The 15,374-nt window shown below is 37.4% G+C and overlaps 1 protein-coding gene across 1 annotated transcript in view; it reads left to right on the plus strand.

Moving 5' to 3' along the window:
- IL1RAPL2 (interleukin 1 receptor accessory protein-like 2) overlaps positions 1-15,374 on the plus strand; it is a 1,250,305-nt gene that overhangs the window by 1,209,303 nt on the left and 25,628 nt on the right. Inside the window, exon 8 of the mRNA XM_011968259.1 lies at positions 8,620-8,765. Within this exon, the coding sequence (XP_011823649.1) occupies positions 8,620-8,765 (146 nt within the window). The remainder of the gene's footprint in view (positions 1-8,619; positions 8,766-15,374) is intronic.

Consider the following 15,374-nt stretch of genomic DNA (forward strand, 5'->3'; position numbering starts at 1 on the left):
AGGATGAGTTTGTGTCCTTTGTAGGGACATGGATGCAGCTGGAAACCATCATTCTCAGCAAACTATCGCAAGAACAGAAAACCGAACACCGCATGTTCTCATTCATAGGTGGGAACTGAACAATGAGATCACTTGGATTCGGGAAGGGGAACATCACACACTGGGGCCTATCTTGGGGAGGGTGAGCGGGAAGGGATTGCATTGGGAGTTATACCTGATGTAAATGGCGAGTTGATGGGTGCTGACAAGTTGATGAGTGCAGCACACCAACATGGCACAAGTATACATATGTAACAAACCTGCACATTATGCACATGTACCCTAGAACTTAAAGTATAATAATAATTAAAAAAAAAAAGAAAATGTAGTATATTTGCACAGTGGAATCCTATTCTGCTGTAAAAAGAATGAAGTTATGTCATTTGCAGCAACAAGGATGGAACTCGAGGTCATTATGTTAAGTGAAATAAGTCCTGTACTCACTCATATGTAGGAGGTTAAAAAAAAAAAAAAAAGGATTTCATGAAGGTAGAGAGTAGAATGATGATTACCAGAACCTGGGAAAGATGTGAGTGTGGGGCTGGGGTGAGGAAGAGAGGTTGGTTAATGGAAACAAATATATAGTTAGATAGAAGGAATAAGTTCTGATAGTCAATAGTAGGGAATGGTGACTATAGTTAACAACAATGAATTATATATTTCAAAATAGCTGAAAGTGAGGACTTGAAATATTCTCAACACATTGAAATGATAAATGCTCAAGGTGATGGCTATCCTAAACACCCTCAGTTGATTATTACACATTCTGTATATGTACCAAAATATTAAATGTACACCATAAATTAAAAATATCATGTATTAATAGAAAATAAAGTGATTATTGATATAGCTGGTTAAACATCTACTGTAACAGTTTTTTTATTCATTGCTCTTATTCTTTGTTTCCTTTTTTGTTTTCCATGCTTTTTCTGCCTTCTCTGGTTTTAACTGAACATTTTATATTATTCTATTTTTTCTTCTCTCTTAGCATGTTATATGGTTTGATTCTGTGTACTCACCAAATCTCATGTGGAATTGTAATCCCCATTGTTGGAGGTGAGGCTGGTGGGAGGTGATTGGATCATGGGAGTGGTCCTTCATGAATGGCTTAGCACCATCCCCTTCGGCTGTTCTCGTGATAGTGAGTTATTGTGAGATGTGGTTGTTTAAAGTGTGTAGTGTGCACCTCCCCACCCCTCTCTTCCTCCTACTCCTGCTATGTGAAGTTGCCTTGCTCTGCATTTGCCATTCCCTGTGAGTAAAAGCTGCCTGAGGGCTCCCCAGAAGCAGATGCTTCTGTACACCCTGTGGAACTGTGAGCCAATCAAACTTCTTTTCTTATTAATTACCCAGTCTCCGATATTTCTTCGTAACAATGTGAGAATGAACTCAAACAGCATATCAATTATATTTTTAAATTTTAATTTTATCTCTAGAGTTTGTAAAATACATTTCTAACTAAGTCCACTTCCAAATAACACTCTACCCCGTCGCAAGTAGTGCTGGTGCATGATAACGGAGTATTTCCAATTCCACCATTTTGTAACATTTCTGTCATTAATTTGCCTATTTATAAGCTATAATCACCAAATACATTATTGCTATTATTTTGTACAAACTGTTGCCTGTTAGATACGGAATAAGAATAATAAAATATTTTATTTTATTTTGATTTATCCCTGCTCTAACACTATTCTTTATGTGGATCCAAATTTCTGATATATATCACTTTCATTTTCTCTGAAAATCTTTTAACAGTTTTTCCAACACAGGTTGACTGGTGACAAATTCCCTGTTTCAGTTTGTCTGAGAAAGTCTTTATTTATCCATCACCTTTGAAGGATACTTTAACTGAATATCGCATTCTAGGTTTGTAATTGTTTTATATCAACACTTTAAATATTTCACCCCACCCTCTTCTTGCTTGCATAATTTTCACAGAGAAGTCTGATGAATTTCCTATTCTTCTTTATCTATAGTTGTGGTGGGTATTTCTTTTTACCCCTCTGGCTTCTTTCAAGATTTTCTTTGTCTTTAATTTTATGCAGTTAGAAAATATATGCCTAGGTGTAGTTTTTTTGGTATTTATTCTTCTTTGTGTTCTTTAAGCTTCCTTGATTTGTGGTTTGGTGTCTGTTATTAATTTTAGAAAATTTTCCAAGATTATTAGCTAAATATTTCTACTGTTCCTTTCTTCTCTTTCTGGTATTTATTATATGCATATTACTTCTTTTGTAATTGTTCCTAAATTATTGGGCATTTTTTACATTTTTTTGTCCTTTTTTCTCTTTGAATTTCAGTTTAGGAGGTTTCTATTGACATATCTTCAAAGGCATTGATTCTTTGACTGTCAACATATTTTGATTTCTAGAGTTTCCTTTTGATTTTTTCTTAAGAGTTTCCATCTCTGGTTACCTTACTAATTTGTTGATATATGTTGTCCACTTTTTTCATTGGAGCCCTTAACATATTAATCATAGTTATCTTACATTTCCAGTTTGGTAATTTCAAAATCTCTGCCATATCTGAATCTGGTTCTGAATGTTTGCTTTATGTCTTCAAACTGTGGGGATTTTTTGCTTTGTTTTGTTTTGCTTTGCTTTTTAATATGCCTTGTGACTTTTTTGTTGAAAGCCAGATATGGTATATTGGGTAAAAGTAACTGAAGTAAATAGGCTTTCAATGTGAGATTTTATGTTTATCTGACTAAAAGTTAGACTGTGTTTACTCTTTGGTATAGCTATAGGTGTCAGAGGCTGAAATTGCCTCTAGTGTTTTTGTTCTTGTCTCCACTGTTTTGTTTGATTTTTCCTCGAGATTACTTCTTAAATAGGGTCTGAGCTTTGCAGGTTTTTTGTTTTTTGTTTTTCCAAATAAAATCCCTTATTATTATACAGGAGCCTGATTGATGTTGTGATACATATTTCAAAATTCTATGATGTCACATCCTTTAGTGAGCTTGTGCCCCTGGTATGTTACCTTCATAAGTGTTTCTTAGATTCCCCCTAAAGTGAGAGGAAGACTAGAGTAGTCATTTCCCTTCTCCCAGGTGGGCTAGGTTTTGGTAAAATTGAAGTAGTTTAGGTCACGATAAAGTGGTTTCCCTTGAGAGCAAGCCTTTGAAAAGAAAAAGAAAAGGGCCGGGCGTGGTGGCTCACGCCTGCAATCCCAGCACTTTGGGAGGCTGAGGCGGGCAGATCACGAGGTCAGGAGATCAAGACCATCCTAGCTAACACGGTGAAATCCCGTCTCTACTAAAAATACAAAAAATTAGCCGGGCGTGGTGGTGGGAGCCTGTAGTCCCAGCTACTCGGGAGGCTGAGGCAGGAGAATGGCGTGAACTCGGGAGGCAGAGCTGTCAGTGAGCCGAGATGGCGCCACTGCACTCCAGCCTGGGCGACAGAGCGAAACTCCATCTCAGAAAAGAAAAGAAACAGGATCTTGCTCTGTCACCCAGGCTGGTGTACAGTGGCACAGTCATAGCTCACTGCAAATTCTAACTCCAAGGTTCAAGTGTTTCTCCCACCTCAGCCTCACTGGGATTACAGGTGCACACCATCAAACCTGGCTAATGTTTAAAAATTATTATTTGTAGATATGGGGTCTTGCTATGTTTCCCAGGCTGGTCTTGAACTCTGGGCCTCAAGTTATCCTCTAGCCTTGGCCTCCTAAAGCCTAGAATTATAGGCATGCACCACTATACTCAATCAACAAGCACTTTTAAAAGGAGAACAAAGTGCTCTGGGCTCACTTTAAAATGGTCAGTTTTCCCTTTCCCCCTGCCAGAAGCATAAGGGAATCTTTTTTCCAATCTTCACAGTAAGAACTTAGTGGCGCTTATGTAGGCAAAACTCACAAAATTGTGGGGTCCCCCTAAATATAGGTCTCATGCTGTTTTTAACTCTCAAGATAGTTCATGGTGGGTCTCCAGGAATTTATCTATTACATTTTAAGTGTTTGTGCTGGTACAGGCCTTGCTCCTGGGGATCTCATTCCAGTATACTGTGATTCTCTGTATTTGCCTTTCTCTCAACTTTCTGGGGCAGAAGTTTGCCCTGTGACTTGTTACCTGAGGGATTTAAGAAAAGTTGATAATTTTCAGTTTGTTCACCTTTTTTCTTTTTGTGAGAATGAGAGGGACAATTTCCTAACTCTTCATAGTATTAATTTGTAATAATAGTATCAATCTAAATAAAATTTTGGAATATAATGATGTCTATCACCTGAACTGGTTACTTTTTATTGTACCAATGTTCACTGCTACTGTAACTTGCCTTTAATGTTAATATTTAGACCCCTCTGGTTACTACCCCTCCCTCACCTGCCATGGATGCATGCATATATACAAACTCATCAAATTGTATACATTAAATAGGTGAGTTTTTTTGTACATCTATTATGTTTCAATAATCAATTTAAAATGCATGTGGTTCTTACCCTCCCATATAATATCAATACTTGGAATGAGATACTTCTAAGGTCATTTGAAATATATCCCAGGATTCCCTCACTTATAACCTCTACTCTGAAACCAGTCTCTTTAATACCTCTCTTTCACACATTCTGCAAAAACCTACTCTTGTCTTCTATTCTGGAAAACCCTCCCTTCTTTTCACTTAGCGAGAATTTTCTTAGGCATTTTTTAGATAACTTAGTCAACAGTAGTCTCTCCATTCTATGACATACTGTCATAAGCGTGAGTGTACCACCCTGCTTTGCCTTATTCTTTCTATAATTTTCTGCAACTGTGTACATTGTGTCTCCTCATTTAAATTTTAAAGTTTAATGGAAGAAGGGACCACATCTTTTAATGTTCCTATTTCTTGTATGCCAAATATACAGCCCAGAGCCAGGCACTTATTAAAGACTGCAAAAGAATCATTGATGGATTGTTATATTCTTCACAGAATTAGAAAAAAACTATTTAAAAATATATATGGAATCAAAAAAGAGCCTGAATAGCCAAGGCAATCCTAAGCAAAAAGGACAAAGCCTGAGACATCACATTACCTGACTTCAAACTATACTACAAGAATATAGTAGCCAAAATAGCATGGTACTGGTACGAAAACAGACACATAGACCAATGGAACATAAGCAATGCCACCAATCAACAACCATCTGATCTTTGACAAAGTTGACAAAAACAAGCAATGAGGAAAGGACTCCCTATTAAATAAGTGGTGCTGGGATTACTGGGTAGCCATACACAGAAGATTGAAACTGGACTCCTTACACCATATACAAAGATCAACTCAAGATGAATTAAATACTTAAGTGTAAAACCAAAAACTATAAAAATCCTGAAAGATAACCTAGGAAATACCATTACGGACATAGAATCTGGCAAGTATTTCATGACAAAGATGCCAAAACCAATTGCAACAAAAACAAAATTCGAAAAATTGGACTAATTCAACAAAGGAGCTTCTTCACAGCAAAAAATAAATAAATAAAAATAAAAACTATCAACAGAGTAAACAGACAACATACAGAATGGGAGAAAATATTTGCAAACTATGTATCTGACAAAAGACTAATATCCAGAATCCATAAGGAACTTAAAAAAAAATAAAAAAAAAATTCCATAAAAAAGTGGGCAAAGAACATGAACACTTTTCAAAAGAAGACATACATGCAGCCAAACAAACATATGTAAAAATGCTCAACATCACTAATTGTTAGAGAAATGATCATCAAAACCACAACAAGATACCATCTCACACCAGTCAGAATGGCCACTATTAAAAAGTCAAAAAATAGCAGATGTTGGTGAGGTCGCAGAGAAAGGAGAGTGCTTCTACACTGCTGGTGGGAATGTAAATTAGTTCAGTCATTGTGGAAAGCAGTTTGGCGATTTCTCAAACAACTTAAAAGAGAATTATCATTCAACTCAGCAATCTCTTTATTGGGTATATACCCAAGGGAATATAAATTGTTCTACCATAAAGATGCATGCATGGGTATGTTCACCACAGCAATATTCACAAGAGCAAAGACATGGAATCAACTTAAATGCCCATCAGCAGTAGACTGGATAAAGAAAATGTGATACACATACACCATGGAATAGTACACAGCAATAAAAAAGAATGAGATCATGTTCTTTGAAGCAACATGGATGGAGCTGGAAGCCATTATCCTAAGGGAACTAACACAGGAACAGAAAACCAAATACCACATGTTCTCACTTATAAGTGGGAGCTAAATGTTGAGTACATTTGAAGACAAAGAAGGAAACAACAGACAGCGGGGCCTACTTGAAAGTCTTGGAGGGTCGCAGGAGGGTACTATGCTATTACCTAGGTAATAAAATAATCTGTACACCAAACCCCTGTGACAGGCAATTTATAAAACAAACCTGCACATGTACCCCGGAACCTAAAATTAAAATTAAAAATAATATATTTGCTAGAAAATTATGACTGCTCCGTTGAGTGATTTGTAGTCATAAACACCATTTTGATCTTTAATTCCAAAAAACACAAGTCACCTAGGTTTTTCAGGAGCTGATAATTAAGACACCTCATATATATTAATAGATGAACCAAGGATCATTTTTCAAATCCTCTCTCCAGATTCTTTCTGCAGCCTGTGAAGAGCTGTTTTTGGAAACTGCATTAGAAGAAGGAAAGGCTTGGTCGGGAAGAACAGGATCAGCTTTCCACCCTGTGCCTGGCAGAGGCTATGGCTGCCCTCCATGTGAGGCTTCAAATTAAACTGAAGTTGTGGTGCCTATGCAGCTTCTGGAACTACAGGGGGTTCTTCCACAGCAGGTTACACAGAGCTAAAATAATTGAGTGTGGTGTTATTTACCAACATCAGGGAGAAAAACAGAGAACAAAAGTCAATATAAACCATGAAAGTAGTAAATGTCCAGTTTTGTCTTGGTTAGGTACATGTTGGGAGAGAAGACAAAAAGAGAAACTACAACTTCAGTCAGGAAAAATAAAAACAATTTATAGAAAAACTAACCATAAGATGTATTCTCCCATATGCAGTTAAGAAAATTCTTATACTCGTCTGGTTCTATGATGGTACATAAATGTAAAGGACTTGAGATTTTAGTACAAGAGACTCAGATTTTAGAAATTCCATTCCACCAACCCAACTTTAAGCCCTTCCTGCTCTCAAATGGGAAGAAGAAGAGGTTAAGTCAAGCCAATCTTAAATGTCAGTAAATGTAAATACAAATATTTTTGGAGTAGCTAAAATACAATCTACCTTCAGATAATGAAATGTTTGTGTTTAGTAACATACATTTGCATGTGCATAGTACTATTTACTTTTCAAATCACTTTAACCCATTTTACCCTTACAACAAAGTTAAAGTATGTATGGCAGTTATTTTACCAGTTTCAAGATGAGTTAAATTAAGGCACCATTGAGTTAATGATTTTGTAAAGACCAAGCCTGAGCTTGTAATTGGGAGTCCTGTACTTAGAGCCCAGTTTTGTCTGAGCAGTTATGTTTCCAATTTTATGCTGAGTGCCAGTAAGTCATAGAGATATTCCCTGCATTTATAACCAGGTGTCCAAAAAGAAGGCGAGAATTACTTCTGCTTCTCCAATTTTCCATCTAAAATATTTCATGATTGAAACATATACGTATTTAAGAACCTACTCCAGAACTAAACTGTAGGGTTGTCACCATGTGGACTCATAATTCGCTCCTTCTTTGGCCAAAGGCAAGAGAAAGAAGAGAAAAGTTGACAGGGTGCCCACTTTCATCTCACCCAGAAGGTAGCTGGTCGTTGTTGAGAATATAACTCTCCAAAGAAACAGGAGACGCACTCTTCAGGAAATAACCCTAGCAATTCAGCCCCTCTGCAAAGAACATCTGTTCCTGACCATACAAGGTCCTTTGCAGCTTTAAAAAAAAGCAAGGCTAGGAGAAAATGTTACAGAGGTCTTCTCCTGTGAGGGCAGAAAGCAAAGGGACAGATGGGGAGCAGTGTCTGGAGAGATCAGGGTCATGGGCGTGTTAGCATTATTGGGGGATTAGGGCTCAGAGCACATTACTGCGTTGGACAAAAGCCAGGAGAAAAGCAGAGAGTAGGCTTATCACTAATGTATGGAGATAGAAGGCCACTAAAAATTTTCAGTTTACTTCTCATAAGGCAACCACATTCAAGGCCCCCTTCTTTACATCTTTACCTCACTACTATCAAAACTCTAACCTCTACCACAAAGTCTATACTTCTAAAATTTTTTTCCCTTCATGCCATGATGCAAAAATCCAATTAGTTTTCATGATCTTAGTTTAGAGCATGGAACCTAGTGTTTCCTCCTTTTCACCATACAAGCCATGTTGACTTTATTTATCAAAGCCTAGTGGCATGTTAATATTTCTTTTTGCCAAGTGAATTATTCACTTCTTTTCTTTTCCATCTTATCTTCATGTCAAGAGCCACTTTTTGTGTTTTCTTGTTGAAGGTCCCACCCACATATACACCCAGTCAGGATTCTCCACGCCCATCATCAGAGACCTGTGTGAGCTGTGTGACCATCTGTAGTCTTTGCATGGCTGCTTTCTGCCCAAATCAAGCTAATTCAGCCAAGAATACTTTCTTTATTTCAGGCTTCTCAAAGAGCATCTTGGAGAAAAAGAAGTTGAGTTGGCACTCATCTTTGACTCAGTTGTGGAAGCTGACCTGGCGAATTATACCTGCCATGTTGAAAACCGAAATGGACGGAAACATGCCAGTGTTCTGCTGCGTAAAAAGGGTATTTATTTTTATAACTATAACTATGGTTTGCTTAGCTATCAACAATTATTGAAGTTAGAGATATTTCTTGGCTTTATTTTATCATGTAGTGTAAACTTCTATTAACCATTTTGTCTTTTTAAGGAAAGATATTTCTCTTGCTGTGATATTAACATAAAATACCTATGATCTTCAATATCATTAGGAAGTGGATAAATGATATGAAGTATTGTTATATGTTAAATCCAGTGATATAAAGTGTACCTTAGTTATTAGTGTTACATAAAATTTGATATATATTTGACATTCAATATTTTCTCCATATTTTGCCTTCTTATATCTTATATTGCTTAAATGAAATGCAAGAGATCTTTTATTGGATGAGAAACACAGTTGCTTTTTTATTCCCTGATTAAAAAATAAAAAATTAATAATCCCATATAATATTCTTATAATTATCATAGAAATTATAAACTATATTTTATGATATGACCTGGTATTAAGAGGTCTTTATCAGGTGCATATATTTCTAAATATTTTGGCATTTATGGAGATCTCTTTCTCAAGTTGGTTCCAGACAGGGTGGAAATTGTATATAATGAATAAAGAAAAGAAACTCTAAATTTACATATAAAGGAGATAAAAACAGATATACAAACAACAAGCAATCTCAGCAGCTAGAGTAGCTTCTGAACTGGCTTTTACCTTGCTATGACTTTTGGTTGCTGCAAAAGGCTAAATACTTTCTGTATACGTACATCTGGCAAAGGCTTTGCAAATGTAGCAGAACAAATGTTGTCAATCAGTGTCCTTGTTGCCTAGGTTTTAGAGCAATAATAGAACAGATTCAATCAGCAAGGTCACTTAGTTGTACTTCCTGGCCAGGATGGAATTTATATTTTCCAGCCAGCCCTAGTACTTGACAATGACCAGCAGCTCTTGAAGAAGCAGAGAGGAATCATTATTCTGAAAATAATGCATTTATATCTCTAGCACCACTTTGTACTCCATTAGACTTGATTCTGTCTTAAAATAAAGGCATATTTAAGTGTAAAGGAGTCTAATAGAGAAAGTAAAGTCAGAAGATCCAGATTCAGGAGATCCTGGTTCAGTAGGACTGACTTGTCTTATTAGACTCCCTAAACCTTAGTTTTCTTATCTTTGAAATAGGATTAATAGTATCTACCTTGCAGAGTCACTTTGAGGTTCAAATAATAATGATATAATGAGTATGAAATATGCCATAACCAGTCTTTATTATTATACTGAACTTGGATAATTTATCCTAGGTAACCACTTAGGAATCACATGAAGGGCAGGTATTGATCATGCCCAAACACCTTGTGGCAAGGATCACTTTGTTTCTGTTCATCTTAGTCTTATTTCGGGCTTAGAGATCCTCCAGTCAGAGCCTGCTGTTATACCTCTGTATCCTCAGAAATATCAACCTGAGCAGTGTCTAGCTAGTAATAAGCACTTAGAACCCATTCTGGTCAAATAAGTGGTTAATTTTTTCTTTTATTATTGAACACTTAGCTACAGCCAGCACTATGATAGATGCTGGGGAATAGAATGCCAAATAAGATAGACCTACCTAGGTCTTCTTGGAGCTTATACCTTTTGGAGGAGTGAGAATGCAAAGAAAGACCAACTTTAAACATTTTTCAAAATTCCGCAAAAGATATATAGTGTTATAATTAAAAACCTGCTATGAGGAAAAATAATGGGGGGTGTCTTATCAATCGGCCTGTGTGGACAGAAATAACCTCATTTGAGTTTTAAAATAAATCCATTTGTCTTTAATAAGTAAAGCAACACAGGGCAGCACCTAAAAGTTTCTAAGAATTTGACACTACAAACTAAGACACACTATAATACTCTGCTACCTCACATGGCTTCTACAAGGAAACTGGTCTAAATCATGATAACTGACAATGTTAATTCTCATCTTCCAAATATTTAAATATTGGAATTCCCCAGGGTTCAGGTCCCCTCTTCTCACTCATTCAGTAGGTGATTTCATTCTATCTCCATCTCATGGTTTTGCTTACCACTTATATGCTAACAACTCCCAAATTTATGTCTAGCCTGGACTTCCCACCTGTATACTCAATTGCCTACTAAACAACTCTTCTTACAGATCTAGTAGGCGTATCAAATTTAGCTTGTCCCAAACAGGATTCCTAATTTCTCCTGCCTACGAACCTGATCCTCCAGTCTCCTTCTCCATCTCCATCACCATTGTTCTAATTGCTCATGCCAAAATCCTTGGAGTCATTCTTCACTTTTTCTTTTCTCTACTCACATCCTATATCTACTCCACCAGCAAATCCCATGGCTTAACTTTCAAAGCCTATTCAGAATCTGAACACTTTTCTCACCTTCACTACCCACATCCTCTTCTGAGCCACCAGCACCAATTACCCGGATCATGGTAACAGCCTAACTGGTCTCCCTGCTTCCATCCTTTTCCTCTCACAGTCTATTCTTATCACAACAGTCAGAAGTATCATTTAAATATGTAAGCAAGGTCATGTTATCCCCCTGATCAGAACCCTCCATTTACAGTTCTTTCCCTGTTCCACCAAGAATGAAATCCCAAATCTTTACCATGTCCTATAAGGCACTACACAATCTGTTCTTACGTCTGATCTCATTTTCTACCACAATTTTCCTCATACATTATACACACTAGCCTCCTTTCTGTTTCTCATGTTCACCAAACACAGTCCTGCATCAGGTCCTTTGCACTTGCTATTTCATCTGTCTGTAACACTCTTGCCTCCAGCTGTCTCCATGACTCCCTCCTTCCCTTCATACAGATTTCTACTTAAATGTTATCTTCTTGATAGGTATTTTCTGGCCATCCTATATAAAATGATATTACCTTTCATTTTATTTTTCTTCTAACCTGTCTCCACTTCTTTTTGTTTTGTCTATTACTATTGGATATTATATTGCATATTTGTTTGCTTCTTGTTTTCTTCCCCCCACTAAAATATAGAATACTTGAGAACAGGAACTTTTCTTGCCTTATTTACTGCTGTATCTCCAGTGCATAAAACATAGTAAGTGCTCAAAACTATTTCTTGAATGAAAATTCTCCTCATGGAGGACAAGCACAATCAGGTGAGCAATAAATAACAGGGATTGATAAAAAGAAGATTTGATGTGTGATTTTGTCATGACTAATAACTGCCCTGGATTACCTAAATGCGTTTTTTTCTTTTCAAGTATTATTTACTTTCCAGGGATTGCAAACTCAAAGACCTCAGGTCCCAGGAAAATACTGAATTTTTTAAAGAAGAGGGCTGGATATTAGACAAAATTTTTGAAACATTGTGTGATCCAACAAAACCAATTTTTTGGCCCATAGTATACCAGTTTGTACTCTCTGTTCTAGGTAGCAGTTAAATGATTTCACTGTGCTTTACAAAAGTATGCAGTTAATCTTCCCTCACTTGGTCTCCTTAGGAGCTTCTGACGATATAGTGGAAGCCCAAGAAAGAGCAAGAATCCTTATGGACCTGTCGTATTTTTTTTAAGTCAGAACAAGCTCTAGCTAGTTTTGAGAAACTTAAGATATTTTCTTTGGAGTTGGACCTTTTAAGCTTTATCACATCATAGCCTGGCCTCATTGGCAGTAGTATTCCCACTTGGAATACTAGTATGGATTGTTTTATGGAACAATAACTTCTTGATGAGCTGTAAGTCAAATATTTAATATGCCTTAAGTGATCATTATGTAAAATGAAAACTCACATCTAACATATCCAATTAACAGGATCAAGTTTTGTAACCTATCCCTCTTCTTACCTATTTATCTTCTGTCTGCACCTACCACTTCCTTATTCTCAGATGAACAATTTGCAGTACGTGCAACTAGCATTTCAGTAAGAAGTTCATCCTAAATTTTTTATTTGGTGAGCCAAGAGTCTGAACTTAGGTTCCAGAAATTCTGATAATTATTTCTGCTTCCCTGTACATACCTCCTTTCTCATAAAACAGAGGCATATCATTGAATCTGTCTCTCTTCATTCTCAGTGCTGCTGCTTCACTCTGTCCCACCGTATCTGAATGGAAAACTTTCTGAGCCTGCTCTGGATCACACTTTAGACTGGGTAATTTTTAAACATTATAAATTTAGTGCTCACAATCCTAGAGGCTGGGATGTCCAAGATCAAGGCACCAGCAGATTCATGTCTGGTAGGGGCCTATTACTCATTTCTGTCTGAGGTATCAGAATGGCCTTTGCCATTCATATTTCTACTAACATTCTGATCACGACCATTTAGGCAATCTCTAAGATGACTGAGGAATTCTCTGTAGCTCTCTTCTTCTTCCAAGCCCTCACCAGAATTGCCCTTAAGGCTCTTTTCATGGCAATATACCTCAAATCTCTTCTACTTTCTATCCATTACCCAGTTCCAAAGTTGGTTCCACAACTTTAGGTATTTGTTACAGCAGCACCCCACTTCTCAGTACCAATTTCTGTCCTAGTCCATTTGGGCTGCTATAACAAGATACCTTAGACTAGATAGTATATAAACAATGGAAATGGATTGTTCACAGTTCTGGAGGCTAGGAAGACCAAGATCGAGGTACCAGCAGATTTGGTATCTGGTAAGGACCCATTTCGCATAGACGACACTTTCTTTGTGTCTTCACATGGCAGTAGCAGCAAAAAGGTTTCCTCAGGCATCTCTTATACCAGGCCCCGTTTATGAAAGTTCTACCCTCATGACCTAATCACTTCTCACATGCTTCCCTCGTTTTTTATTTTTTATTTTTTTAGAAACAGGGCAGGGTCTCACTCTGTTGTCCAGGCTGGAATGCAATGGCTCAGTCATAGTGCACTGCTGCCTCAAACTCCTGAGCCCAAATAATTCTCCCACCGCAGTCTCCAGAGTAGCTAGGGCTACAGACACACCACCATGCCCAACTAATTGTTTAAATTTTTTGTAGAGACAGGGCTTCACTTTGTTGACCTGGTTGGTCACAAACTCCTGGCTTCAAGCGACCCTCCTGCCCTGGTCTCCCCAAGTGCTGGGATTACAGGCTTGAGCCACTGTGCCTGGCCAGGCCTCCCTCTTACATAATCACCCTGGGGGTTAGGTTACAACATATGCATTTTGAACAAACATTCAGACCATGACAGAAGCCCTCAGGTGGGATCTCCTAAACTGCTTCCCATCTTGTGAATCAGAGCAGCAAGCTTAAACATTCCCTGCATTCTCTCTCTCCAGTCCCTTGGCTTCAGTTGCTATTTGTCCCGTTCTATAATATCTGATCTTTGTGTTCACAGTGAAGAAATAGGTGGGTTCAAACTAAGAAGGTAAAAAGAACTACCCATGTACTTTGGGTACCTAGGAAAAGTTACAGGCCCATAAATATTTGCTGTTCTTGCTACAGCTCTCTTTGTGAAGCATATACAAGACACAGCCCAACTAAAATGACTTTCAGTTTCTCAGTGAGTAAGTGTCCCTTGAAGTATAGATCCTGCTGAGATTGAAAATTGCAATTGAAAATAGAAGACAAAAGAAAATCCAGGTGGCATTTGGGTGATGGCAACTGTGCCCTCTGATTATAGGATAGATGTTTCCCTTTTGATGTGACTGCCTGGGCTGAATCAAAGAATGCTGGTTGGGTCTCTGGGCCTAGGTCCACATTTTTCAACTTAAACAGCCATCATTACATAATATCTTTCAAAGATATTTTTTATAAAATGGACCCCAAAATCACAAAAGTACTTTTTTCACCATGGTTTTCTTCCATAAATTTACTGCTGAAAAAAATGTCTGCTACTTGAGAGCACAAATTGTTCCTGCTGCTGAAGTTTTCCATCTACCTAATAGCAACTCTGCTCTGTAAATAACATAGAAATTGCTGAAAAATTTCCCATTCCACGACTTTTAAAACATTTGAAAGCTCTTCTGACCGCAGGGAGAGACAGACAGAAAAACCAAAAAATTTATAGCATAAAGTGAACATCTTAAAACAGGAAAAACCTTTTGAATCAAGTCAATTAATGCCCCAAGATGAAAGAGAAGTCAGTTTTCAGAGTAACAAAGAAAATCGTATTGGTTTCTCTATTTAAAATTGGCTTTTAATAATGTATGATTGATGGTGTATATAAGACGGTGAGAAAACAAGTAAAAACTGTGATTTGCAGCCCACAGAGATCTCTTAAGAAAGCCTGTTTTGTCCCCAACATGGGCAGAGGCAGAGGAAGGTAGAGGTTCCTGGACAGCCACGTTTTATATAGAGGGCAGGAAGCATTGCTGATTATGTCGTGAATTTTTTTTTTTTTAAACCCGGAATTTTGTGGCTTATTTTTTTAAAAAGACCACCTCTTGCATCAGGCACGACAGACACAGATTCCAACTTCCTACCCCTATTCATTGTGTGTGCCCTCGCAATATTCCTTGTTGGCATATTTTGTCCTTCACAGCAGCCCCACTCTCTTCCTTTTTCTATCCTTCCCCCTCTCTCCATACTCAAAAAGAGTGACATTTATTTGTGTTTCTTACATTTCCATTCTATAACTCTCCTGATTTGCTGTTCTGTGTGTGTGTGTGTGTGTGTGTGTGTGTAATGTATTTTAAATATATATTTTTATATTTTATAT

Source organism: Mandrillus leucophaeus, unplaced genomic scaffold, assembly GCF_000951045.1.
Source record: "Mandrillus leucophaeus isolate KB7577 unplaced genomic scaffold, Mleu.le_1.0 Scaffold834, whole genome shotgun sequence".
Taxonomy (NCBI): domain Eukaryota; kingdom Metazoa; phylum Chordata; class Mammalia; order Primates; family Cercopithecidae; genus Mandrillus; species Mandrillus leucophaeus.